The sequence below is a fragment of the Olea europaea genome, unplaced genomic scaffold (assembly GCF_002742605.1).
Source record: "Olea europaea var. sylvestris unplaced genomic scaffold, O_europaea_v1 scaffold1025, whole genome shotgun sequence".
Classification (NCBI taxonomy): Eukaryota; Viridiplantae; Streptophyta; class Magnoliopsida; order Lamiales; family Oleaceae; genus Olea; species Olea europaea.
The window spans coordinates 179,159-207,050 of NW_019227580.1; the positions used below are offsets into that span (position 1 = coordinate 179,159).

Consider the following 27,892-nt stretch of genomic DNA (forward strand, 5'->3'; position numbering starts at 1 on the left):
GAACAAAGAAAAAAAAGAATATAAATATTATTTAATTAAAGGTTAAAAAATTAAATTTTATCATGAAAAGAAAAGAATGAAAAAGAATTTTAAATTGAAAAAAGTTTATTTATAATATGAACAAGGCAATTAAGAAATTTTAAAACTATTTAAAAAAATAATAATAAAAACAAAACAAATTAAACAAAATGAAATTACAAAAATTAAATAAATAATATAAATATTATTTAACTTAAATTGAAAAATTAATTTTTATCATAGAAAGAAAAGAATTAAAAAGTATTTTAAATTAAAAAAATTATTAAAGAAATTTTAAATCTATTTTCGAAAAAGAATAATAAAAACAAAACAAATAAACAAAAGGAAATTATAAAAATTAAATAAAGAATATAAATATTATTTAAAATTGGGAAAAAGTAAATTATCATAAAGAGAACATAATTGATAAACATTTCAAAAATGAAAAAAAAAAGTGGGAAAAAAAAGAAAGTAAAAAAGAGATTTCGGCCAACTCTCTATCTGGGCCGATTGTTTTGCAATAGGGGGGTCTGACGATTGTTAAACAGTTGGGGAGCTGTTCAACAGTCGTCGACTCAGTTCTCTAGTCGAAATCGCCATTTCCAGGGAGAATAAGGTATTTTCCAAGCCCAAAAAAAAAAATTTAAATCACTATTATATTCAATAATCTACCTAATTAATGAAGAATAGACATTGCAAATGTTAAATTTAATCCAATTTTTTTTTAAAAATCATAAAAATCAAACTCATAATCCATATAATAATAATAATAATAATAATAATAATAATAATAATAATAATAATAATAATAAACCTTATTGAAGATAATGTCGCTAGTGATCGGATTGTTTGGTGGTCAAACTACAAGGACGGCGATGCCGACTATATTCCGATTGTTAGAATCTATTAGATTTTTTTCCCCTTTTTTTCTCTCCAATTTTCACTTTCACGAAGATGAGGGTATTATTGGGTTTTGTATTTAACTTCACAATTTTAATTTTTAATTTTTCTTTTAGTCCTCGTTTGACTCTCATTTTGTGGAAATAAAAATGGGTGGAATAATGTTTTTTTAAAAATTGAGCTCTTTAAAAGGAATGAAAAATTTTCGATTTATGTGTAATATTATTTTATGAAAAATTATGTGATTGAAAATAAGAAAGAAAAATGAAACGTAGAGAAATGAAAATTAATTGGGGGCAATGGGCTCAATGATCGAAGGCCATCGTGTCGGATCAACCGACCATTTCGAAGTATGTCCTCCCATTTTCTAGCAGTCCGTTTCTTTAGTATATATGGCCTTGTTTGGCCAGTGGGGAATTGGATTCGAAAGTGAAAAATCCCATTCATTCGAGGATCGAGACGAAGAGAAGAGGAGGACATATTTTCCCTCCCTTTCCCTCTATCTTCACGAGTGCACTCTGTATCTAATTTAGGGTTTCATAATTCCCAAATTGGAGTATAAATGAAGCGAGAACGAGAATTTATAGAAGTCTCAGACGACGAATGGTCCCTTCACTCCGATTCCTTTAAACCCTCGCGCGTCCTCAATCCCCAATCCAATCCTCCTCCTATTGAATCATTCGCTTACACCAACAATAATACTAGTACTAGCAACAATAATCATAACTATAATCCTAATGGTATTAGTGATTCAATTTGCATTTTAGACAGTTCATCTTCAGAGGAGGGAAATCAAAATGTTGCCGACAACTTGGAGGACGAGGACGTTTATCTGGAGGTCAGTAAGCCTTCAACTACGGTTAATCGTGGCCGTCGATTCGTGATTGAGGATGATGAAGACGAGGAGGAAGAAGTAGCTGTGGATGCAGTCGGTTTAGATGATTTCGATGATGGTTCTGATTTTTCCGGGTTTGAGGAAGAGGAGCCGAACCTAGGTGAGGACGATGATGACGTCGTCAAGAAGGCGCTACGCAAGTGTGGCAAGATATCGGCGGAGCTCAAGGAGGAGTTGTACGGAACAAATGCTGCACAGTTCGATCACTACTCTGAGGTCGAGGAGGCTTCTGCCGTAAAAATTGTCACTCAGGTACAGTTTGGTAGTGCGTCAAGTACAACACCGGGTTATTTATTTACTATCTATACCGCTAGTGTTATGAGCTGAAAACAGAGTACAAATTCTGCTCACCTGTTGATGTAAAAACAATATATGCATGCAAATTTAAAACACTATTTTTTGCTCAAGCAAGAGGAAATATTGGGAAAGCACAGTAAAACTGGTTATGCACACAGTACGAATTCAGTATCACGACATAGAATAAGTACAAAATTTATTGTCACGTGCATTGTCAGTTTTACTGGATGCGTCTTTACCATGCTATTCTCATGTAAAACTCAAAAAGAAGATTATAGAACATGTAATTCTATAATTTTGAGCACTCCCTCCCCCAATTGTAGGGTGATGTAAACGAGGCGTGTGGCACTGATCATTCAGACCCAATGCTGAAGCCGTACCAACTTGTTGGAGTCAACTTCCTTCTTCTGCTGTACAGAAAGAAAATTGCTGGAGGTATTTTCTTTTATGAATTCATATTGTGACGTCTCTGTTTTTAGATTTGTTTTATTTAAGTTATCTATTGAAGCAACGGTTTTCAGAGGCTGAAGATTTGACATTACATGCATTCTTCGACACTTTTGTGATATTAATGGGATTACCCAAGAAGGATGTAGATCTTTTAAGTTTCCATGTTACTGTCGTGTTGAACCCTACTTGAGAGAAGGAATTGTTTACGAAGGCTCACCATTTGTTTGACCTTTAGAATGACTCCTTTAGAAAAAGATCCTGATTACGATGCCATAGTGGGATCTATTGTAGCTATTGATAAGGTTTTGAATGGTAGAATTTGGGTTTGTAGTGCATTGGGTTTCAGAGTTGTGGAGATCATTGGATATACCACGAGAAAGATCTCAGCCTCTTAGGATATAACTTTATGAATATTTGACATTTTAATTTTGCATACTAATTCATCTTTTATATGGACACTGACATACTGAACTTTTGATGCTTGCATTTTTATTAAATGGAAGCTACAAGAGTTTCACCATGAGATGAAACTTTCAAGGAAGTGAGGAATATAGAAAAATTAAATGCGATCTTACCCTTGCACAAATCAAGAAGCTAAGTGCAATCTTTGAAGATATGTGTGTGCAAGTTTATAATAGCCTTAATGGACGAAGTTAATAACGTAAAGTGGAAAGGGTTCAAGCTTCAACTTGGAAACGCCTCAGAATACTGGTTGCTTTTGATACCAAGAAGAACTTCAAACAAATTGCACTATTTCTTAATAATTACAAACGATGACCAAAAAAAAAGTTTCAGTAAGTCTAAATCAAATTAATTTGGGTCAATTCTATGAATTCGTTTTTGCCATTGCATTCGGCTCATCCCTAGCTACTAGGTCTTTTGTGTCTAAAACTGGCATGTTTATTTTGGTCAACCTCTTTCTCTCTTATATATTCTGTCAAGATTGCATCACCCTTGTGAAGTGCAATTTCTTTAGTCTGCACAACACGTGCTCTAACCACCTAAGTTGTGCTTCCCTCACTTTATCCTCAATCAGTGCCACCTTCATTTGATAGCATATTATCATTCCTTCAGCTACATAGCACGAAATACCATGAAGAATAGCAAGTCTAATAAGTGTGATGCAGAATTGACTAAACCTTATAGAATATTTTACCACTTAGAATCATTGTAACACTTCTCCATTTCATCTAGCCTGCTCTAGTTCTATGTATTATCTCCTCTTTGTACATCCCACATTAGCAGTAAATAGAAAATGCACTTATGTTCCTATGATGTGAACCATGGTGGTGCGTATTTCAATAGATGGCATTCCTTTCAAGCTGATTTCATACAAATTGCACTTTTATGTTTCATTGCTTCTGATGTGGTTTTTCAATACTTGTTGTAGTCGTACTTTATAATGTGAACCATTACTAATTTCTTGAAAGCGTACCTGAATGTGTCATTTGCCACGTGCTTCCGTGGATTTAAGTGTCCTTGTTAACCTTTTTGGCATTCCATACAGCTATATTGGCAGATGAGATGGGTCTTGGTAAGACTGTTCAGGTATGTGGTTCCAGTCTTGTCTTGATGGAACACTTGCACTTTAATTTATAGTTTTGAATAATCTTAATTATTTTTTCAGGCCATAACATATCTGGCCCTGCTGAAGCACTTGGAAGATGACCCTGGTCCCCATTTGATTGTATGTCCTGCATCTGTTTTGGAGAATTGGGAAAGAGAGCTAAAAAAGTGGATTCCATCCTTCACCACACTCCAATATCACGGTGCTTCACGATCAGCTTATTCAAAGGAGCTGAGCTCACTGTCCAAGGCTGGATTGACACCTCCGTTCAATGTCATTCTTGTGTGCTACTCGCTTTTTGAACGTCACAGGTTTGCCTCATGAGTTTGATAAATTCATTATTTTGCAGTTTCATCTTCTCGTTTATGTCTGATAGTCATTGTTCAGCGCACAGCAGAAAGATGACCGCAAAATTCTGAAACGTTGGAGGTGGAGTTGCGTGATAATGGATGAGGCTCATGCTTTAAAGGATAAGAACAGCTACAGATGGAAAAATCTCATGACAGTTGCACGAAATGCAAATCAGCGTCTGATGCTTACTGGGACACCTCTGCAGAATGATTTGCATGTATGGTACCTGTAACCTATTTTTAGTCCAAATCAACATCATAGATGGGATATTCTTCTATTCAAAAGCCATATATGAGATCCTTGATCAAACTTGCAAAAGATTTGGTCAAATACTTTTTGACAATGATATAGTGCCTTGCATCACATGGGTGGATTAGTAGCTATTTTGACTCCTGAGGTACCAAAATTTGAAAGTGAAAAAAAAAAAAGAAAACACTAATTAAAGTGGATAGGACATATATTCTGATCATTGACAGTTATTTCTTGAATGAAGTAGCTGGAGAAGATCACCTACTATGGTTTCATGATTCTGTCTGTCATTTTGTTCATTAAAATAGAGTGTGAAATATGTGGCTGATTGTTTTAACTGCTGTGGTGCATTTATGAGCCTGAAGTAGTAAACGGCAACAAGAACTTTCTTGGATTGTAACTAATAAGCAGTACAAAAGCACTTCCTGAGGAATCATTTGTTTGCTATGAAATATCTTACTAGCTTGACTAGGAGCCCTGCTATGGTGTATGCTTTAGGTTGCTTATAATTTCCATGTATGGCGACTTCTTTACTTTTGCCAAGTCTTGTTGCTGAATGAAATATTTCACTATAAAGAATTCAGTTTAACCTAGTAGACTCTGATCTCAACATTTGAGCTTCAGTTATGTCCTCAAATTGTACTTGACCATGTGTTAATCCATTTTTGATAAATTAGATCTGATGTTTGAACTATGATAAGTTGTCACACACACCCTACTACCCTAATGTGCCATGGTTACAGACTTGCAGGTTCCAGTTATAATTTTAATTATATAACCTAATTTAATGTTGCAATAGCCCAACATTTATATTGTTAATGAGTGATAAAATCTCAATAGATTGATTGAATCCCGAAATTAATTAATCTCATGTATCTTTCTACTCTTGAAACTATTTTGACCATGTTTGATTTCTCTGAAGTGCCTTTGTTTGTTCATTCTCAGGAGCTGTGGTCAATGCTGGAGTTTATGATGCCTGATCTCTTTGAAACAGGAGATATTGATTTGAAAAAGCTTTTAAATGCTGAAGACAAGGATTTAATAGCTCAAATGAAATCCATCTTGGGACCATTTATTCTCAGAAGGTTAAAATCAAATGTCATGCGGCAATTAGTTCCAAAGATGCAGATGGTATCATACTAGTCTTGTTTGCTTGTTCTTTTGAAATTTATATTGTACTACTAATTTATTTCATCGGTTATGCTTTGCAAAATCTGAATAAGGCCCTAATGTTTTTCAGATTGAGTATGTACACATGGAAAGAGCACAAGAAGATGCTTACAAAGAAGCAATTGAAAATTATCGTGCAGCATCTCAAACTCGTATCTCAAAGTCTTCGAGAATTAACTCCAGTAATGTTGCCAGTGTACTTCCTCGGCGTCAGATATCCAATTATTTTCTTCAATTTCGTAAGGTGCTGGGGAATAACTTTCAATTTGTTCACTTCAGTTGTTTAATTTCTGTACTACATGTCCCTTGGAAGTATGGTTATGTTTTATCTATTTTCAGATTGCAAATCATCCATTGTTGGTTAGACGCATTTTCACAGATGACGATGTTGTCTGTTTTGCTAAAATGTTGCATCCAAAAGGTGTGTTTGGCTTTGAATGTACAATGGAAAGAGTGATTGAGGAGCTTAAGAGTTACAATGACTTCTCTATTCACCGGGTAATTTTATTTTAATTTTTTTTCAAATATTATGGGCCTATGTTATTGTTCAGTAATTGAGTTAATTGACATGGCACTTGACAATCCATGAATTATTACCGAGAACTTTTTGACTGACATGGACCTTTTCAGAATGAGCTAAAAATTAATTGTTTTTCCCTTCCTCTCAAAAGAAATGGTGGTTTGAATTTGTTGGTGTTTTCTCTAAAGAAAATTTTGTTCATGTTTGAGTTAGTTTTTTCAGACTCCACGTTCTTCCTTCAGAGACTCTGATTCTGTTCCTTTTGCAAGTTATAAGGGCTCTCTATATTGGCTGCTAGGATGGGCTCCCTGAAAGCTCGAACTCATCTCAAAGAGTGAAACAAGCAGAACTTGAATATTATTGGCTTATAAGATTCAAGATCAGCTCTGAGTCCACTCACTAAAATTTGATCAAGATATACTCGGAACAATTAATGAGCCAGGCTTGAGCATTTTGTTAAGGCTAGCTTAAAACACCAAGCCGAATGTGAGCAGCATGAACCTCTGCTCAAGCTAGCTCTTTATGACTCTAGTTATTGATTCACACCAATTTACCTCTGCTTTTCTTGGGATGACAATCTGTCCAAATAAGACATTTAAACTAAGAAAATATAACTTTTAATATGCTTCATGTCAGTTATTAGCACGAAGCCTTTGTCATGAAGCCAAGAACAAAATGTAAACCCATTACAAATTAAAACAGGAAATGCTTCTCAAAGATTTGATTCCAGAATATCTGATTAAATATAAAAGGCCAGATATTGGAAAAATAGACATCAAGGTTCACCTACACAATAACTTGACATCTATCCCAAGAATTTAATCATATGTTTTTTCTTCATTTACTTCTGTCATGGGTAATTAGCACATGAATCCAAGAAAAACTTTGATCCCACTACAAATAAATACAGGAAATGAATCAGAATGATTTGATTCCGGAAGATCTGATTAAATATAAAAGGTCAAATATCAGGGAAATAGACTTCAAGGTTCAACCCGCGAGAACTTGATGTCTCTTTGGTAGTCAGGTCCCTAGAACTTAAACTACAATATTATATGTATTTTCTTCATTTTACTTCTGGCATGAGTAATTAGCATTAATATTGATTGAGATGGGTGAGCAAGGAGATTCAATTTGACTGTTCTTTACAGCTTTTACTATATTATGGAGACACTGGTATGAAGGGAATGCTCTCTGATGAACATGTTATGATTTCAGCAAAATGTCGGGTATGTTTTCAGTACATGATCTGCCGAGTTTTTGAGGTGACGTAGTAACCTATAAGAAGGTGATGTTTAATATATTGTGCTCACGCATGTGTTTTAGGCATTAGCGGAACTGCTTCCCAAACTAGAGCTTTCTGGACATCGGGTTCTTATTTTTAGCCAGTGGACATCAATGCTTGATATATTGGAGTGGACCTTGGATGTAATTGGGGTCACTTACAGGCGTCTTGATGGAAGGTAAGATCATGTTTCTCAAAATATTTAGCAACACTTTCCCAATGTTTGAGAAGGTGAAATCAGGTACTAAGGTGTTTTTTCGTTATAAGGTGAGGCGTAATCCTCTCCTTGAGCTAAAAATTAGTCAAAAAAATTCAGAAATGTAAAAGCAAGAATGTAATCAATACAAGCTTAAGCCTCACTAATCATACTAGGCCCCAGTATGGCCCCTATTAAATTAAATTATATTTTTCTTTCTCCTATTTTCAACCACACAATCTTCCATAAAATAATATTACTCATAAACCAAAAAAAATTTATTTTTTTTCAACCACGCGTTCTCCAAGAATACCATTTCAGCCATTAAAATTTGAAATGATGAAGGGCAATCAGGGGCCAAATGTTCGCGCCTCAAATCGATATGACTATTTATCTATCTTGATTGCATCAATAGCAAGAGATGACAAGGATGGTAGGCCAGCTTATGACGATAAAGATTCACATAGTTTTTGTCAAATATACTCAATGATTCTCAATAAGGCTCGATGCCCCTCGACTTGAGAGATTTTCTCATTATATAAAACCAAAATCATAAATATGGTAACTATTAATTAAAATATTCATTGATGGTAACCTATTAAATATGATAGCTTTCCTTATATTTGAGTGTTCCTTATATCTCGCTAACATCCCTCCTTAAGTTTATATTGGTAAAAGCATCAATTTGTAATGATGAACTGGTGGCGGTGGGATTGCTCGTGCCCACAAAGAAGAGACAAATCATAGCAACCATCTACGAAAAACCCAAGAACAACAAATATTGCAGAAACGGCCAAGACCTACTCTAAAATTACACTAAGAACATTCCAGTGTCATTTCAGAGAGCTCACAACTCAAGAATTATTTCCAAAAGAAATTCATGAAGTGTGCCGAGTACACTCAATGAGCTCTATCGGTCGGGAATACTCGGTCGAACACATAATTCTTATTCCAACAAAAGTTCTAACGGCCAATGCACCTATAAAAAATCTAATCATATATCGCTAGCCAAGATACTGCAGTTGGCAGAAATCCTACCGATCAGCCTACACCAAAAACTTAAAAATGATCCTCGTCCGAGAATCTATAACTTTAGCTCATCATCTAAAAGCCTAAACCACATCAAAAAACAAACTACCAAGAAAATCCTTTCAGTATCCACACCCTTAAGACATTTCCCACCATTCACACCTGTAGACTCTGGAGTCAAAACTAATTATTCAAAGAAAAATATCCAAAAATTATGCCGTCCATATAATCCAGCCCAAATAATCAGCAAAAATTCAGCATTGTCACTATGCTTCCAAAATTTTCAATGAAGCAGAACAAAAATATAAAATAATGCGGCTTAATAATCAATCCTGGAGCCCAAAAAAATAAAATACTATAGCCCAATAATCAACCCTAAAATCACCCACTATGGCACGGACACTTCAATTAGGATAGAGTGTCCTTGTCGGACACGTGTCTCTACCGACACTTCCCGAACACTCCGCCATAAATATTTTTTCTTCTTTATTAAATATATTATATATTTTAAGTCAAAATTATTATTAAGTAACAAATATGTACTATATTTAAAAGATTTCAACAATAAAAATTAATAACAAGTGTAAAAATAAATTTATATTATTTAAACGAAGAATTCTAAAGAATTTAATCCATGTGGCGGCGATGTGTCGTGTCGGTACTTTTTTGAAAAATCGTGCATTAGCGTTTTCAACACGTATCGTGTCGGATACACGTGTCCGTATCAGTACATTATAGCAGTCACCTGTCAGATGATACGATTAGCAAGGAAAAAAACAACTGTCGTCACAACAAAATCAAACGTTGACAGTTGTGAAGAATCGTCGACGAGAAGTCAGATGCTATTCCTAGTTATCTGGTAACTCACGAGCTCCTAGAGATACTAAAGATTGTAACTTAAGGATGCCAAGTGAAGTAGCAAGTTCACCAAATCAATCTCTTGAAAATCATGTATTGAGCAGGGATTCAAAAGAATCTCATCGTAAAGAAACTTTCAGCAGCACCTTGTATACTTGAATCTTGTTGTGCATGTGGTTCATATAGAGTGGAACACAGGTTTTGGATCAAATGGGTCGATGCCGGCGCGGAGCGGATTGGAGTGAAAGGAGCGGAGCGGAGCGACGGCATTGGCTTTGCGCGGGTTTAATTCACTATCTGATTGTTAGGGACGCTGAATGGGTTGGGGTGCGAGAGCGGTACGGTACAAGGGTATTTTCCATACGAGCCTTAAAGTCTTATATGGGCCCGGACTAGGGTTAGTATAAATAATATGTTGTAATCCTATTTTTCACTACTGAATAAAAGAAATCTCCGTTTCGCTCTCGTGGACGTAGGCACACTGTCGAACCATGTAAAATTCGTGTGTTGATTATCTTTTTCATCTCTTTAATATTGCGCATAAAGTCCAACAAATCTCATTCGAAATTATAAAAATCAATTTTCTTATTTTATTATTATTATTATTATTATTTTGCTAGCAAGAAAACAGAGTTGTGAAAATTGAGAATGTATTTCAATGTGGGCAACTAGAAAAAAGAATGAAAATTAGAGGAACCCTAGTTAGGTGATGATACCAAGAAAGATGACTGGATGGGAGGAGCTTTTGCTCCCCCCCCCCCGGTCGCGAAAATTTTCAACCAAGAAAACGAAAGAAAATTTGAAGGAATTGGTTTTGATACCATGTCAAATATACTCAATAAGATTCAATGTCTCTCAATGTGAGAGGTTCTCTTATTATATATAACCAGAATTACAATTAAATATGGTAATTATTAATTATAGTATTCATTAATGGTAATCTATTAAATGTGATAGCTTTCCTTATATTCTACTGACAGTTATTGTGAGACCTAATTTAAAACTTGCACTCTAGCTGGCAGGATTCTAGAAAATGGGTTATTTCGGAGAACCTTTGATCAAAGCGCAACTACTAAGATCAGGGTATAGGAAAGTCCTCAATCTATAACAAGAATGAAAGAGAGTGCAGAGAGGTCTGTCAATACTGACAGAAACAAAGGGAGACCTAGGACACAACCAAAGAGCACCAAGACTACAATCTTTGGGCTTGGTAAAAGTTAAACAGTCCTGTCAACTATGAAACTGTATTTGTATATCAGTAGACAGAGAGTTTTAAGGATTCATTAATTGTTGGAGTGGAGAGGAATCCTGTTCAAGGAGGGAGGGAAATAATGAAGAAAAACTCAACCAAAGTAAATTCCAAAAGAGCAGTTCGTTCTCTGATTCTGCCATTTAATCAGTTCATGACTAAGTAGCTCTTAGTTAAATCGCTAGTCTTGATGCTTGGGTCTGGTTAATTTTATTATTGTTGTTACAGATTGGCACTGTGAATTAGATGTTTTTATTCAAAACCACATCGTTAATTTACTGATTTCATTTTTATTTTTATATCCTTGTCAGTACTCAGGTAACGGAGAGGCAGACAATTGTCGATACCTTCAATAAGGATGCTTCAATTTTTGCATGTTTGCTATCTACAAGAGCTGGAGGACAAGGATTGAATTTGACCGGAGCTGATACTGTCATAATACACGACATGGATTTTAACCCACAGATTGACAGACAGGCTGAGGATCGCTGTCATCGCATTGGGCAAACCAAACCTGTTACAGTATACAGGTAGCAGCACTCTCTCCATTTGTTTTTTGAAAAAAGCTCCCTGCACAGACCCATTTCCACAGGGCCTGTCACATGGGGGGTGGACCCCATGTGTGCGGTCTACACACGCATGGGGTCCACCCCCATGTGTGTGCCCCTGTACAGGCCTTGTGCAGGTAGCACAGCTGTTGTTTTTTTTGTTATCACAAGGTTTGAAATTACATTTGATGTTCTGTTTTTATTTCCAAGGCTGGTGACGAAAGATACCGTTGATGAGAATGTTTACGAGATTGCAAAAAGAAAGCTGACACTGGATGCTGCTGTCCTCGAGTCTGGAGCAGATGTTGACAACGAAGGTCAGATGCCTGATAAGACCATGGCAGAAATTTTATCGTCATTGTTGATGCATTGAATTCACCTTCTGGCAGAAATTATGTAAGTGCCCATTGGTACTTTGTTTTGAGTATTTTGTTTCGTTGGGAGTGAGGGAAGGAGGAAGATTAGGGGAGAGCGCTTTATAGGCTCGTTGTACTGTTTAGGTTCGTAAAAAAATATAGTATGGATTCAAAGTTGAATGTTGTACACCCAATGCTGGCAGTACAGATGTAGATTAATATTACTAGATGATTTATCAAGATAGGTTTTGAAACATATGCGTGCTCAGGGACAAAGGCTATACACAAAACTGCTTGTGGAAATTACAGATGGCAAAATTCCCCGTCCCCATCTCGCCTTGTATTGCCCCGTCCTGTTCAGACATGCAAACACACAAAATAGCTTGCGGAAAATAGCGATGGTAAAATCGTCATTCCCATTTTGCCAAACATTGCCCTTAAGCTCTGTTCAAATTCTGTGAACATGCCCTGAATTTCTTTTTTATTTCATTTCATGTTTTTCAGTTCAAAAATATATTCTATAAAATGTATATTAAATAAATAAATAATTTATTTAATTAAACACATTAATTTGGATAATTTAGTCGTTGTCTCGTCTTGCCTTGCTCCTATAAAATTCTCGAAGGGCCAGAAATGGAAATGGTAATGGGAACGGGAATAGTTGCCTTAGCCCAATCCTGCTTCGTACCATTGTCATCCCTAGCAAAAAGGAAAGTGTGTTTCAATCTCGGTAGATTGTAGTGATTCTTTTAATTTTTGAATATAAGTGGTTTCTATTCTAAACATAGATGTGGTCATCATGTTTTATTTGAACTTGATAGGTTGAGTCGAGTTCTGTAACTATGGTCAATAGACTACATGGTTCCATCAATTGATGAAACGGTACTTGCAGCACACTTGAATTACTTAAACAATTCATTTTTTTAGATAACTAGTAGCTATCACGTGCGTTGCACGAATTTTGTATTTATCTTATTTTTATTAGTGTATGAATTTTAATTTTTTTGGAAAGTTTTTGAAACAATATCTAAAAATATTTTCATGATATAAGAAAATAATTGTAAATTATTTTTACAATTGTATAGCAGTATGTTATCTAAAAAAAAATATACTTGTATAAGAAATATACAAATTATTTTGCTTGTATTCTTTGATAGTGTTGATATGATTGAATTGAATGTAAAGATTATATTTCTAAATTTTATGTAGTTCAATATTGTAAAATTGAAGAAAAAAACTCTCTACACAATGCGGAGTAAAAATAAAAAAAAGATGCGAAGAGAAAAAAACTCTCCGCACGATGCAGAGAGAGTTGAACCATGTGTGGAGAGTTGGCAAATTTTTCGCATAGTGCGGAGTATAAAAAATAAAAAATAAATAAAAAAAAAAAACCTCTCCTCATAGTGCGGAGAGATGACAAACCAACTCTCCGCACAGTAAGGAAAGCAAAAAAAAAAGACTCTCCACACGAAAAGTTGGTCCGCACCATGGCAAAACTCTCTGTACAGTGCAGAGAGAAAAAAAAACTCTTTGTACAATGCATAGAGAGTTGAATCATATGCGAAGTAAAAAAAAAAGTGCGGAGAGAAAAAAAAATCTCCGCACAGTGTAGAGAAAGTTGAACCATGTGTGGAGAGTTGGTAAACTCCTCGCACAATGCGGAGTAAAAAAAAACTCTCTATACAGTACGGAGAGATGACAAACCAGCTCTCTGCACAGTACAGAGAGAAAAAACTCTCCGCACAGTGTGGAGAATTATTTTCAAATTCCTTAATTACAAGTCAAATTTTAAGATTGTAAATTTTTCGTATATACAATGAAACAGAGTCAAAAAACATGGTTCAAAATCAATTACGTCTTCTTTAAATTTCAGTCACAGCTCAATTTCTGAGCATGCAAATCATATTTATGGTATTGGAAAGGAGTTCTGTCGCGACTCATACAATGAAACAATATGTGAGTTGTGTAAAGAAGGTGATATTGATAGTTCCATGGCATTGTTTTCACAAATGGAGGCTCTAGGGTACCACCCAAATTCAATATTTTACACTTGCTTGATAACAGCTCTTGGACATTAAAAGCGGATGCAATTTTCAATGAAATTGTACTTTCAAGTTGTAGGACAGGAATTAAAGTGTTCAATGCATTACTCAAAAGTTATTTGAGAAAATGTCTTTTGGAACTTGCAGATAAAATCTCAAGAGTTTTTATTTTTCTCTTCACATTGTGCGGAGAGATAGTTTGTCATCTCTCCACACTTTGTGGAGTTTTTTTTGTTCATGTGCGGAGATTTTTTTTTGTCACATGGAGTTTATATATACTAAAATTATTATTAATTTTTCAATGTTATTGGCATGATGTGTGTGTGGAAGAATATTTGTCAATCATTATAAACAAAATTCTTCACAAAATACAAAAAATAAAAATGCATAATAAATCTTCTTATTACGTAATAAAATTATAATAATTTTTTTTTACAAATAACATAAAAAAATCATTTTTATCTTTAACAAAAAAAAACACATTTAAAAATTAGCAATTTTATAACCACTTTTTTTTTTTAATTCTCGAAAATACAATTATAAAAAAAGAAACAATATTGAATTACAACATTTAATACTTGAAAAATTCAATATTAAATAAATTTTATACATTTATAACAAATTATAAATCTATATATGCAGCTTATCGTATATGATGCATACTGTATTTGCAGTTTACCGTATTTGCACATTACCATATATGCTGCCTACCGTATTTGCAATTTACCGTATATGCTGCTTACTGTATTTGCAGCTTACTATATTTTTATATACCGATTTTTGCACTTACAAATACCAAGAATACAGAACAACATACATTCACTTATCAAACCGAATTTCAAAAAAAATTCCAAATTTTTATTTTTTCAATATAAGTATAAAATAAATATTAAATATATATGAAACACAAAATTTAAATACCTATGAATATGGTACTCAATCTTTAATTTTCCAATATTGAATTACACAAAATTTAGAAATATAATCTTCACATTCAACTCAATTATATCAACACTATCAAAGAATACAAGCAAAATAATTTGTATAATCTCGTATATTTCTTATTCAAGTATAAAATATATAAGTATATTTTTTCTAGATGATACAATACTGTCATTCAATTGTAAAAATAATTTACAATTATTTTCTTATATCATGAAAATATTTCTAGATATTGCTTCAAAAATTTTCCAAAAAACTAAAATTCATACACTAATAAAAATACGATAAATGTAAAATTTGTGCAACGCATGTGATAGTCACTGTACGGAGAGGTTTTTTTTTTTTTGTTTTTTGTTTTTACTTCGCACTGTATGGAGAGTTTGCCAACCCTCCGCACCGTGCAAATTTTTTTTTGGTTTTTTTTACTCCGCACTTTGTGAGAACAGTGTCTGCACAGATTGTGCGGACTGTCCGCACAAAATGTCATCTCTCCCACTGTGCGAAGAGATTTTTTTTCACTTCGCACTATACGGAGAGTTCCAACTCTCCGCACATGGTTTGTCATCTCTTTACACTATGCGGAGAATTTTTTCTTCCTTTTTTACTCCGCACATGGTTTGCCATCTCTCCGCACTGTGCGGAAAGTTTATTTTTTATTTTTTTAAAATTCATATGCGAAGAGTTTTTTTTTCTTATGGCAGTTTATATTTACTAAAATTATTATTATTATTTTAATGCTAGTGACATAATGTGTGGAATAACATTTGTTTAAAATAATTATTTTTTTAATGTTAGTGGGATGATGTGTGGAAGAACATTTGTTTGATATAAACAAAATGAAAAATAAAAAATGACATCATGCATAGTAAAATTGGATTAATTTACTATTGCATGAATAGTAGACTCTCATTTCCCTTTTTATTAGAAGTTAAAAAAGGCATAAAATAAGTGCTTTGCTTTATTTTACATTAGGTAAATACAAGTATATGGACAAGGTATATCAAGATTTCAAGTGCGGGAAACATTCATTTCTAAGAAGGTAAGTATACCCCTTTTCAAAATTAAAAAGAAAGGTTTAAAGTTTCAAAAATTAAAATTTTTAAAATTTTATTTATAAAATAATTTATTAAACATATATTTTATTAATTAAATATATTTAAGTCACAGTTTTTGTCACAGTTATCTAATTAATTAGTCGCAGATTAGTTTTTAGTCACAACTTATCAAATTATTAATCGCAACTTATTTTTCGGTCACAAATAAAAAATTTTATAGGTTACAGAATATTTTTCAATCACAAATCCAAAAATTTTATAGGTCACAGATTATTTATCGGTCACAAATTCAAAACTTTTATTGGTCACAATTCATTTACTCGTTGCAAGTTATTGGATTAATTGATCACGATTAATTTTTAGATCACAACTTAATCAATCATGAATCACAATTGGGAGTTATAGTCACAATTTTCAGATTACGTGTCCAATTGTGAATTGTGGGAGTCAGTTACAGTCACAATTCTCATCGCCATCACCGTCGCCACCACCCGCTACACACCAACACCATAATTGGGAGTCACAGTCCACACAAACACCAGATCCGCCGAGAGTCACCACCACAGCACCTCAAACAACTCACCGGAAAAGTTCAAACAAACCACCGCCACCCTTTGAATATTGCCAGCGAACTCCCACCGCTAGATCAACCACCCACCGCAACATTGTCACCATACAAACATCGTCGTTGCCACCACACAAAATCCACGATTGCCACTAGGGCTGGACATGGTCCGATTCGATTCGGTTCTAACGAGAATCGAACCGACCCGAAATTTTCGAGTATTTAGTAAGTGAAATCGGCGGGTCCAAATTTAATTACGGAACCGTTCGGATTCGGTTCCATTCGATTCCGTATTATAATTAAATTTTTTAATATATACAAAGTTACGTTAATTTAATTAATGATATGTTCAATATTATCTCTTACAAAATAACATAGTTCAATCTTATATATTTCACGTCTCTCTTTGCTAAATTTTTCATAAATTTGATTATTAAAATCACAGAAAGAGAAAAATAGCGAGCTCAAAATAATTAAGAGAGATGTTGTAGAGTTTTAATTCGATTTTCTTTTGTAGAAACGACACTACAGTAAAATAACATATTTGGATAAAATTGAGGTCAATTTGATTAAGTTGATTTTGAACTGAAAATTAGAAATAGGAAAATCATATTTTGTGATTTGAACTAAATTAACTAGTTAACAAATTTATTTAGAAAAAATAAAATAATTTTACTTATTTAAAATTAATTAATTAGAAAAATTAAGGAGATTCGATTTTTCGGATCTTGGCCTAGAACCGAGAGCCGAACCATACCCGTTGGTTCTTGATTTAAATACCCGTTTGAGTATTTAATTTGAGAAGAACCGTCGGGTTCGGTTTGAGAGTTTTGTCCAACTCTAATCGCCACAAATCGGGGATTTATAGTACGCCACTACTGCACGAAATCTACGACGCTGCAACGATCGTAGCGCACCACCACCACACAAAATCCACAACACTGCAACGAAAGGGAAATCTGCAATGCACCACTCGCACGCCACCGTCTCCACCCACACCACCACAGCCTCACGCCACCTCTACCGCATACACACCCCGACACCCACGTACACACACACCCATCTCGCGACAGTGGTTCGAGCTGCGCCGCCAATAGAGATGGACAGAAGAGAGGAATCGCCGCGATCTGCACAGAGTGTTGCTATATCCACCACGCTATGTCGTCGCGATCTACACCGCATCTCGCGGCAATGGTGCGAGCTTCGCCGCCGACAAAGATAAAGCAGAGAAGAGAGAGACGGTGAGAGAAGAAAGAAGAGAGGGATGGTGAGAGATGGTTTAGAGAGAGAAAATAATGGAAAGATATAAATTAGGGTCTATGGTTGAAATTGTGTGTTTTAATTTATTAAAAACAAAAAAAAAGGTTTTGACAACAAAACTCCATATGCTGTAACATGATTTGCTGATGTTGCAACATACTGAGAGTGCAAAGACGTAATTTCTTTTTAAATTAAAATACTGAGTAATTATTTAACATGATAGTAAATTCCTCATATCATTTTGTTTCAAAATCAAATATTTGGAGTACTATCAATTTAAGATCAAAAAATTATTAATCTCAAAGGAAATCAAATAGGATATGGAAGATATCCTTTATGAATTATGAACTTCCAGTCTACACTTCATAGCTTGGAATTTGATACCTTGGAATTTTTCAGGTCGATATATGGTTAAATCACATAGAATTGTTGTTTTTAAACAATTTTTTTGGACTCGACAGTTGAGACTTATGCCGGTAACTATCCTTAATTCCGAACTATATTGTAGTTTTTTCTTGTATGATTAATATTTTCGACAACAAATATGATATTTTCTTTTATAAAAACAAAATATTAAAACTTTTTTCTTGAAATTAAGTCCCTGGTAGGTAGGTGGGGATTAAAATCTAGATTTTAATTTTAAATCAAATTCAACAATTAAATTTAATCAGGTTATTCATGTGACAAACAATTTTTCAATCACGAATTTCATCAACTTTTATCAAAATCTACTGAAAATCTAATTTTAATTTCCACTGATATCCTTTCTGAATTATGAACTTCCATTTTATACTTCATACAAAAAATCTTATCTTCTCATGCCAATTATCTTCCTTAATTTTTTCTTGTATAATTATTATTTTCAACAACAAATATGATACTTTCTTTTCTAAAAACAAAAAGACAATGCTACACGTACCGAATATTTTTTATCGAATTTTTTACCTACTAATCACAACAAGGATGGGGACTACATGTCGGCATTTTGAAATTCTCGATAGTCCATATGCATTGTGAGAGAGTGGACACCATTCGGGACCCCCATTCGATACATATGGAATAATCCAAAACAAAAATATAAAACCTTTTTTCTAGAAGTTAATTCCTCCCTTGTCTATTTTTCCGAAAATTTAAGAAAACACAAAGAGAGTTGCACAAAAGTTATACATAAACAAGTTGTCCTGCTAGGTTTATCATAATCACGGCATTCTACTTGTCTTTCAATATATATACCTTCTTCAAAGTTGGCTTGGCTCCATCAACAAAGCAAGCATCCTCTTGAACAAAGTCGAAGTTCCTGCGATAATTATCATATTGAATAAATTTCGTACGAAATAAAATATCGAAGCTAAGTAATTATAAATTTATTTTCAATATTGTACGACGTGAAAAATATGCCAAAGAATCTAATGAGGTCCCAAAAAACACAGCACCCGTGACTTGTAAAGGACAGTGCATTGAGTTCAGGTAAAGACAGGAACCAAAATGAAAGGAAATAATTACTGAGAAGGACAAGACACAATGGGATGGGAGAAAAGGGATAATTATCTAAAGAGTCCCTAATGTTTTTTTAAAAATTCTACAACGCCCTTTAACTTTGTCTTAATGTAGATATTAGGCTACTCGTATAATCTTTAAAGTTAATTTGTTACTAATATTATATTTCTACACATGTAAATTAATTCCTAGCTCCTATAATAACCATCGCTATTTTGTTTTATTTTTTTCTAAATATATAATTATTTTATCTAGATTGTGCTTATAAGTTATGACCACAGTAATCAGATTTTAAACAAGCAAAATTAATTTTAATACTTTTTTGGGAAAAAATGAAATTATGAATAAAAAAAATTGCTCAAGAGGTCCATAATGTTAGTTTAAGTTCGATGTGAAAATATTATTGTAAAAGCAAATAAGAAATATTTAATTTTTATCTATTTGATTCTTAATAAAGGTGTTCAAATCATACATATATATATATATATATATATATGGCTCCCTGTTTGGTGGAAATTAAAAGTTTAATTTTTATTGAAGTTAAAATTAATAATTAATTTTAATCGCGTATTTCACGAAATTCACAATTTTCAAATATAAATTTTATGAATTTTTATGAAAATTTACTAAAAATTTGATTTTAGCCTCCATTCACTACTTAAAAACAGAATTTTAGGCACGGATTTTTCGTTCCTAAAGTCTCAATATCCATTGCTAATAGTTTTCACAAACGGAATATTTACAACCACAAATCCGTTGGTAATTTGAGGGTCACTGATAATTACCAATGGATCATGCCATAGGTAAAGAGTAAACATTTTACCAACGAATTTTTCGTTGGTAAAGTGTGAATTTTTTACCAACGAAATTTTCGTTGGTAAAAATCTTAACCAATACCAACCGACTTTCCGTTGGTAAATGTCTACCATTGCAATTGGTAAAAATCAATGTTGTAATTAACCGTATGGTAAAAAAAAAATTATTTATTTATTTTTTATTATTGTTATTATTATTATTATTTATTTAATAATTATAATTTTTATTTTTATTTTTTAGCCAATTGAATTGAGAGGCTATAATATTGTTTAACTTCTTATTGGACCACAAATTTATAGAGGGCAACTACAAAGATATTGTTGTAAACTTCCAATGTGGGATAAGTGAATTATTTTTACCAACGGAATATCCATTGCTGAAAGATCAAAATGTTAAACGGTTATATTAGGCACAGAATATCCGTTGGTAAAGAGATATCATTTTTACTAACGGATAATCCATTTCTAATTACCAACGGAATATCCGTAAGTAAAAGATCAAAATGTTAGACGGTTATATTAGGCACGGAATTTCCATTGGTAAAGAGATATCATCTTTACGAACGAAAAATCCGTTGCTGATTATTGTAACTAAAAGTGAATTACTTTTGCCAACGGATAATCCGTTTCTAATTACCAATGGATGCAATCCGTTGGTAATATTCGGTACATCACCTACGGAATATCCGTTGGAGGAAGATCCAAATGTTAAACGATTATATTAGGTACAGAATATCGGTTGATAAAGAGATATTATCTTTACCAATGAAAAATCCGTTGCTTATTATCGTAGCTAAAAGTGAATTACTTTTACCAACGGATGATCTTCGACGTGTTGATTAAACAATAAAAACCTAAACTAGTTTCACTACTCATCAACCCTACAAGTATGCAACTAGCATAAAAGTCGAGATCAATTTCAAAACAAACATGATATTTCATGTGATTATCAGAAAATAAGGACTATAATGCAAAACAAAACAACTGACTAACTCCAAATAAGACTGACAAAAACAAAAAGTAAAGATTCGTGTGAATTAAATTCCCATTCTTCTTCTTATTTTCCTTCTTTTTTTTTTTTTAATACTGAAATCATGGCAAAAAGCAAATTATTTGACGCACCTGTACTTTCATGCTTTCTCTCGTTCATATATTTTTCTTCATTGAAAGTGCCCGCCTCCGAAAGGTTGGTTTTTCGGCGCAGTCTTTCCTTCTGAATCCATAGAGCTCAAAGTCATGCCATGTTGCTGTTCTCTCTGCCCAAATCCACCACTTACATTTCTCACTATCTCCCCAACGAGCCCGACTCCAAGAAAATCTCTCGTCAATCTACCTTGCTCCATGTTGCTGAAACTTGGACTCTGGCGTTTCTCCAATGGCTGCTCAAAGCTGAGTTTATTGGTCGTGCTGTATCCTCCATAGTCATTCTCTTGTTCATTACCACCATATGGATGAGTGTTGATCCCTACGGGGTTGCCTCCGAAAATGGATGAATTTCCACCAGTTATGGAACTCATTAGGTCATTGAAATGATTCCCATTATTCTCCCCGAAGATCGTTCCAAAGTTAGTCGCGGAATGAAGAGGATAATCGCATTTTGTGACGCTTGAGGATGAGGTGCCGAAGCTTTTCAGCAGTGAAGCACTGGTGTTGCTTGTTGTCGAACCCAGTTGAGCAGCCTTCTGAAGAAGTGCAGTTGCAGACATTTGTGTCGCACTGATTGACTGGCTTTGAAGGGATGAGATGTAGAGGGAAGGAATAGAAGCACTCATGTGATCAGTATTCATGAGATTACCTGCAGAGAAAAGGCTGGATCCTTCTCCGCCTCCAGTGCCACTGGAATGTCCATTGTTGAAATGATTGGGAAACAATAAGGATGAAGATATGTTACTGCTGTTATTGCTGTTGCCAATGCTATCGTTATTGTCGATGCCACTAGTGTTCGAAAAGAAGCTGAGGTTAAACAGACTGGTTGTTGACGAAGATGAGTTGGGATTTTTCTGAAGTTCAGGAAGTTGCAATAGGCCATGAAGTGACTTATTCGACGGTAGCCCATGTGAAGATTGACTATCATGGCTCGATTCGGGCAGGAAGAGAGCTGAAGAAGGCAATGTTTGGGAAGGCTGAAAGGTTGAGCCAATGAGGGTATCGAATTGGCCAGATCTTCCACTACCCAAGTGTAGTAAATCAGCTGATATTGCTTGCTGCTGGTTTTGATCATGTCCGGTGGACATTTGGGAGATGCCTAAGCTCATGTTGCTACTGCCAAATAAATGGCTGCCAATGCTTCTTAATGAGGTTGGATTGAGGTTTCTTGCACTCTCTTGAGCAAGTGCATCGCAGAAGGCCCTATGGGTGATGAAACTGTCACGCCTGCAACAATATGATCATTAGGCGAATTTGCCACTTTGCCAGAAGAAATTTTACAGATACAGTGACATTATCGGAGGTGGCAACAGATGTTTTGATGAAAAAATTGACTGTGTTTAAAACACTCCACTAACAGAATGCCACTTGTTATTATGACAAGGATTATCTCACGTATCATGACTCCCATTAGACAGCAGTTGCACAATTTTTCTTTTGAAAAAACAATCGATCGGTGAGGTAAATCTCCATCTCAACAGTATCATTAATTAGGGTTCACTAAGAAACAAGAATTATACAAGGGTTTTTTCGCTCGAACTGATTAAAACAAATAAGAGGGTAAAACAAATTTAATTTTATAATATAAAATAACCTTGTTTTATTACATAGTCTTGAACTGGAGAATCCTTATAGATTATAGTTGGTAGAATAAGTTTGAAATTTGTAGATAGTTTATCACTTTCAGAAATATATATAGTGAAAAAATTGAGAATGAAAATGTTAGGTGACAGAATTTCTAAAATTCTTTAATGATTAATCAATCAACAAAGTCCTACCATAAGTTTTGTAAAATAAAAAAAACTTGCAGAATCATCATATGGTGAAAATAATCAATCAAACAGTCATTTAGGTATTGAATTAAAGTACTCCACAAGTTAAGAACACAAATCCTGGTACCAAAAAAATAATAATAATAAAAATAGAAAAAAAAAATCGAGAACACTGCTTCAAAACCAAATAATTGCATTATGTCACTGTGTATGTATGTGACTGAGAGGTGATAGATGAATTAGATTATAGTCTCAAAATGTTATCATGAAAAGTGTTATCTGCAAGAATACAGACCTAAACGAATCTAGCCAACCCATAAGAGAACAAACCTGGTAAAGATTAAACTTTTACACACTGATGAATAAGTAAAAAAAGTTAAAAACCTCAATGGGACAAAGGATGGTTGTCCCCATGAAGGCAAGGTAGAGAGATATACATGTGTTTTTTTGACAACCATGGCGTTTTTTCCAAAGATAAATTCACGTGCAGTCATTTTTTTCCACAAAGGATCCAAAAACAAGAGAAAATCAAAACTCAACCAAAAGTTTATGCAGAGATAGAAAGAAAGGGCCATTTTCATGAGAATCTGTAAGCGATTAAAAAGACTTTTTACTTGATATAATCAAAAGCCCTAAAAGGCTAAAACCGAAGAAGACAAGCGTTTCTCTCTTTACCTCTACATCTGTGTAAGAATTCCAGGTTCACTTACTTAGCATCTTTCTTGAATGAAATCGAAACCAACCCAACAAATTAATAACTACAGTGTAAAGAAGTGAGTTAGCTTCGAAACCCAGATCGATATGATTTATGATCAATTTTACCTTGAGAAAAGAGTGCCACAGTCACATCTGTACTCTCTAGTACCACAGGTTTTTGAGTGAGCTTTCCAATCAGAATGTACTGCATATTTCTTAGAGCACTTTTCGCACTTGAACTTCTTCTCTCCATGTTTTCTTGAGTAATGCTTCTTAATACCAGTGAGGTCTCCAAGTGCTCTTGAATGGTCATGGTGTACACATGTGGGCTCTGGACACAAATACACCTTACGCTTAACCTCTTTTGTTGTCTTCTGCTTTAGTTTCCAAGGCAGGTTGTGTCCTCTTCGGTGCAGTTGAAGGTTTTGCTCCCTTTGAAACCCTTTGTTGCAAACCTCACAAAGGAATCTGTTTGTAGCCATTAGGGTCTTGGGAGATAGTGCTATCACCTCTGCATCTAGATCTGTTATCAAATTTTATTTTTTTATTTTTTTTGAAAAAAAAATAATAATAAATCCATTTCAATTCTTGTTTAAACCATTCAAATTTAGGGTTTTCTTGAAATGAAAACTGAAAGCTTATCAGATAATTGGATTCAAGTTTTTGGTACTTGCTTGACGTTCCAGGCTGATTTTTTCTTCTCTTTGGCGGCGGGGGCGGTGGAGCGGTTGATGAAGATGGTGCTGATGAATGATTTTGTTTCATCTGATTCTGTTCTTGGTCTCTCATTGCAAGAAAAGGTGCCGCTGCTGATGAAGAAGAAGCTGCCATTGAATCAATCCCTTGTCGTACTAATTAATCAACCCCGTCAATATATATTCACATGCAATTTGAGAACTTTCCAAATCTTATCCCAGAATTCATGAACAACTTCTTCTTCTCAACTCCTAGCTATATATGCAAATTAATCAAAAAGTAAAACCAAAAACATATCATCCGAACTACACACATATATATAAGCAACCAAAATCAAGCAAAATATTAAAAGAGAAAGAGAGAGAGAGAGAGATGCATATATCAACCCATGGCTGGCTAGCTAGAGCTAGAGCTAGAGCTAAAAAATGCTATCTTCCTTTTTCCTGAAATGAAATGAAGTTTTCGAAAAAGATGCCGTACTCAGGTTCATCTATATGCCTTGCTGTCAAGCCCACACAAACACACACATATCCACAGCATTTATTTCTTGTTTCCCTCTTTTTCTTTCATAAATTTTTCTCATCTTCTATAATCAAAACACGCAAAAATAAGTAGAGAGAGAAAACGAGAGAGAGAGAAAGAGAGAGAGGCAGCAGAAGGGGGGAAGGTGGGGGTGCAGCAACGCTTTCAGGCTGAGCCCACGACCCATAGTGTGTCCATATGCGGCGAAGGATTGGGTCCACCGCCTGTACGTCATTGCCTCCGTTCTCTTTTCTCTCTCTCGTTTCAGTATCTTTTTACTTGCTTTTGGACAAATATATCTTCGTCACCCCTGCACGGTAATAGAATTTAAATAAATTTAAATATTAACAATAGTCAAGCTTTTTCTACCAAGAATTATTAAATATTCTCCAATGCTAATTAGAATATGTGTAAAATTTGTGGTCGATATAGATGTTATGTTTTCATCCAAACAAAACACAACAAACGAACGTTGATTAGGTAAGAAATTATGGAACCTGATGGCTTAAGAACAGGCATATATAGTAACATTAATTCTAGAAAATAAGAACAATTCAATGAAAATGATATATGTGTAGCCAACAAAATGTTTGATTTTTCAGTTTTCATCTTATACTTGTTGACTGACTTTCTGTCAGTGAAGTGTAGATTGTGCAAGTTTATGTCCATGTTTGGACTCTTTAGCGATGAAAGTTGATAAAATTTGACGAATCTCATTAAATATTTGATTAAAAGGTGGATATAAGTTCGTGATAATAAGAAACGGGTGATTAGAAATTCAATTTGACCAATTTTTCAACAAAAAGTAGCTTTATCAAACAAGCCTTATAGTATGTTGGGTCCAATTTAAATTAAAGTAAAATAAAGGTGAGTAAATTAAGACTGAACTACCTAACTTTTTAAATCGTATAATTACGAATTTTAAACCTTCAAAAGTACAATTTTTGATTTTGAGGTATATGTTAGTGTAGATTAAAATCTCACATCAAAATCAATAATGAATTTTAATCAACTTTTCAACAATATATTTCATCATTTATCAAAATTAAGTTTTTTGATCACATATAATTATCAGCTTTTATCAAATTTACTAAAAATTTGATTTTAATTCCTATTAAATGAAGGCAAACAAAAGAGTAAAAAAGGACTTAGTTGATCCCAAAAAAAGATATGCATTTTGTTTGTAAAAAGGTAACCTTTCAAGTAATGAAATTATGAGCTCGGAAAACAAAATTTCTTACGAAGCAATTAATTTGTCAAACTCATTGTTTTAAATGAAAATTATAATAAATAAATAACAAAAAAAGGAGAAAGTATAAAAAAGGGAGTCATCATATTTAATTCTATGTTTGAGTTCCCTTATTCTCAAAAGAAAAAAAAAAATCTCATTTTGCATTCAAAATTTGTTTGCCCCGGGCAAATGATTTGATAGAAGCTAGACATGTCCCCTAAACAAGAGCTGTGGATGTTTTTTGTTACTCCCACAATAATCGTGCTACTTGTATAGGACATTTTGCCCAATGCCATCCTACGTTGTGAGATCGTCCAATGAAAAGCGATTACCTCATCGGATGGCCTAGCCTCACCTCGCAAGGCGTGAGGTGAGGCCACCCTTGAACTTGAGTTTCTTTCTTTTTTTCATTTCAAGTCTCAAGGTAGGGTTACCTCATTGGGTGAGACTGGATCATCCGATGAGTGGTGATTCAAATATCTCTATCGTGCTAGGGACACCTGTTCCCTGCCATTGTGGTCCCCTGGCACTCAAAATAATCCCATGACAAAATCCTTCAATGTAAATTTTTCCTAGCGAAATGAAGGATAAAATTGGGAAACATTAGTTGCAACGGTTGAATCTGTCCATGAGCATTCATTGAAATTGCATTCAACGAATTATTTAAACGGAATTAATTGTTCAAGATTATGCAAAACCTCCTAAAAATTAGATTTTAAGCTGGACAAAACAGATACTTAGTTAATGAACTGTAATTTTAGAATACGGAGATAAAATACTCGTTCGCTACATTTTAGATGACAAAGCACTACATACAAGTGCTAGGCAAAGTATACATTCTTTGCTTCATTGTTCATTAAGTAAAAACTAACATATATATACACAAGGTATCTCTACAACTTAAGTTAGTAAAGTATATGCATTTATTATATGTTTCTTTTTCATCGCGCTTCTTTCAAACAATACAATTTCGTACTTGTTTGAATTTTGAGCCATATTTTTATCCCTCTCTTTGTGATCCTCACATTAAGATCCAACTTATTTTAAAAATTAAGCTCCTAATTGGTAGTTTTTTTTTTTTTAGAATGAATTTTGTGCAATTGATTTTTCTAGAGATTGTGTGGTTAAAAAAAAGTAAAAAATTACGAATCCACGTGCAAAATTATTTTATTGGGATGTGAATTAAATGAATTTGAAAAAAAAAATAGAAAAATGACGTCCAAACAGGGACTAAATATTAGGATCATGTATTACTTTGTCAATTTTTAAACCACTATATTAAAAATAATTGAGTCCATTAAACCCTACACATTACTAATGTTGGGATTATATGAAATCAACTAATAAGTTGATAACTTATTATGTATTAATTTATGAAGATATTGAATATGTGATTTAGTATGTGTTTGATTGGCATTTTTCTTTATCCAAATTCTTACTTTTTGGGTGTTTGATTGACAATTTTTTCATGAAAAATATTTTTCAACTTTTAGTCACATGATTATATTTTTTTCAAAAATAAGGAAAATATTTTCTTTAGAAAGATGTGGTTTTTATTTTTCAAATAATTCACTCTCTGTCTCTCTCATCTATCACATTTCTCTTTCATCTACTCATCAATAAAAAATGAACAAATATTATAATTTCTAAGTTGAAAATTAAATCAATCAAACACATTTAATTAATAATTTCCATAGAAATTTCTTTCCATACAA

General features: G+C 33.8%; 2 protein-coding genes across 4 annotated transcripts; one reads left to right on the plus strand and one right to left on the minus strand.

Annotated features, from left to right (window-relative positions):
* Positions 1-1,315: 1,315 nt before the first annotated feature.
* Positions 1,316-12,194, plus strand: LOC111372777 (protein CHROMATIN REMODELING 19). The gene is made up of 12 exons (XM_022995180.1): positions 1,316-2,065; positions 2,434-2,545; positions 4,068-4,108; positions 4,188-4,438; positions 4,515-4,695; positions 5,673-5,858; positions 5,968-6,141; positions 6,237-6,395; positions 7,569-7,646; positions 7,744-7,880; positions 11,346-11,564; positions 11,793-12,194. The coding sequence occupies exons 1-12, from the start codon at positions 1,481-1,483 to the stop codon at positions 11,953-11,955; spliced, it is 2,286 nt and encodes a 761-aa protein (XP_022850948.1). The 5' UTR covers positions 1,316-1,480; the 3' UTR covers positions 11,956-12,194.
* A 6,668-nt stretch (positions 12,195-18,862) lies between these two features.
* LOC111372778 (protein indeterminate-domain 5, chloroplastic-like) lies at positions 18,863-25,087 on the minus strand. Of its 3 annotated transcripts, none has more exons than XM_022995183.1 (5): positions 24,905-25,087; positions 24,403-24,679; positions 23,855-24,251; positions 21,237-22,487; positions 18,863-19,099 (listed from the first exon to the last, which is right to left on the minus strand). In XM_022995183.1, the coding sequence occupies exons 2-4, from the start codon at positions 24,557-24,559 to the stop codon at positions 21,275-21,277; spliced, it is 1,767 nt and encodes a 588-aa protein (XP_022850951.1). In that variant the 5' UTR covers positions 24,560-24,679; positions 24,905-25,087; the 3' UTR covers positions 18,863-19,099; positions 21,237-21,274. The 3 variants fall into 3 exon arrangements, with proteins under 3 accessions (XP_022850951.1, XP_022850950.1, XP_022850949.1); XM_022995182.1 differs by having other exon boundaries at positions 24,811-25,087; XM_022995181.1 differs by having other exon boundaries at positions 24,403-25,087.
* Positions 25,088-27,892: the final 2,805 nt, after the last annotated feature.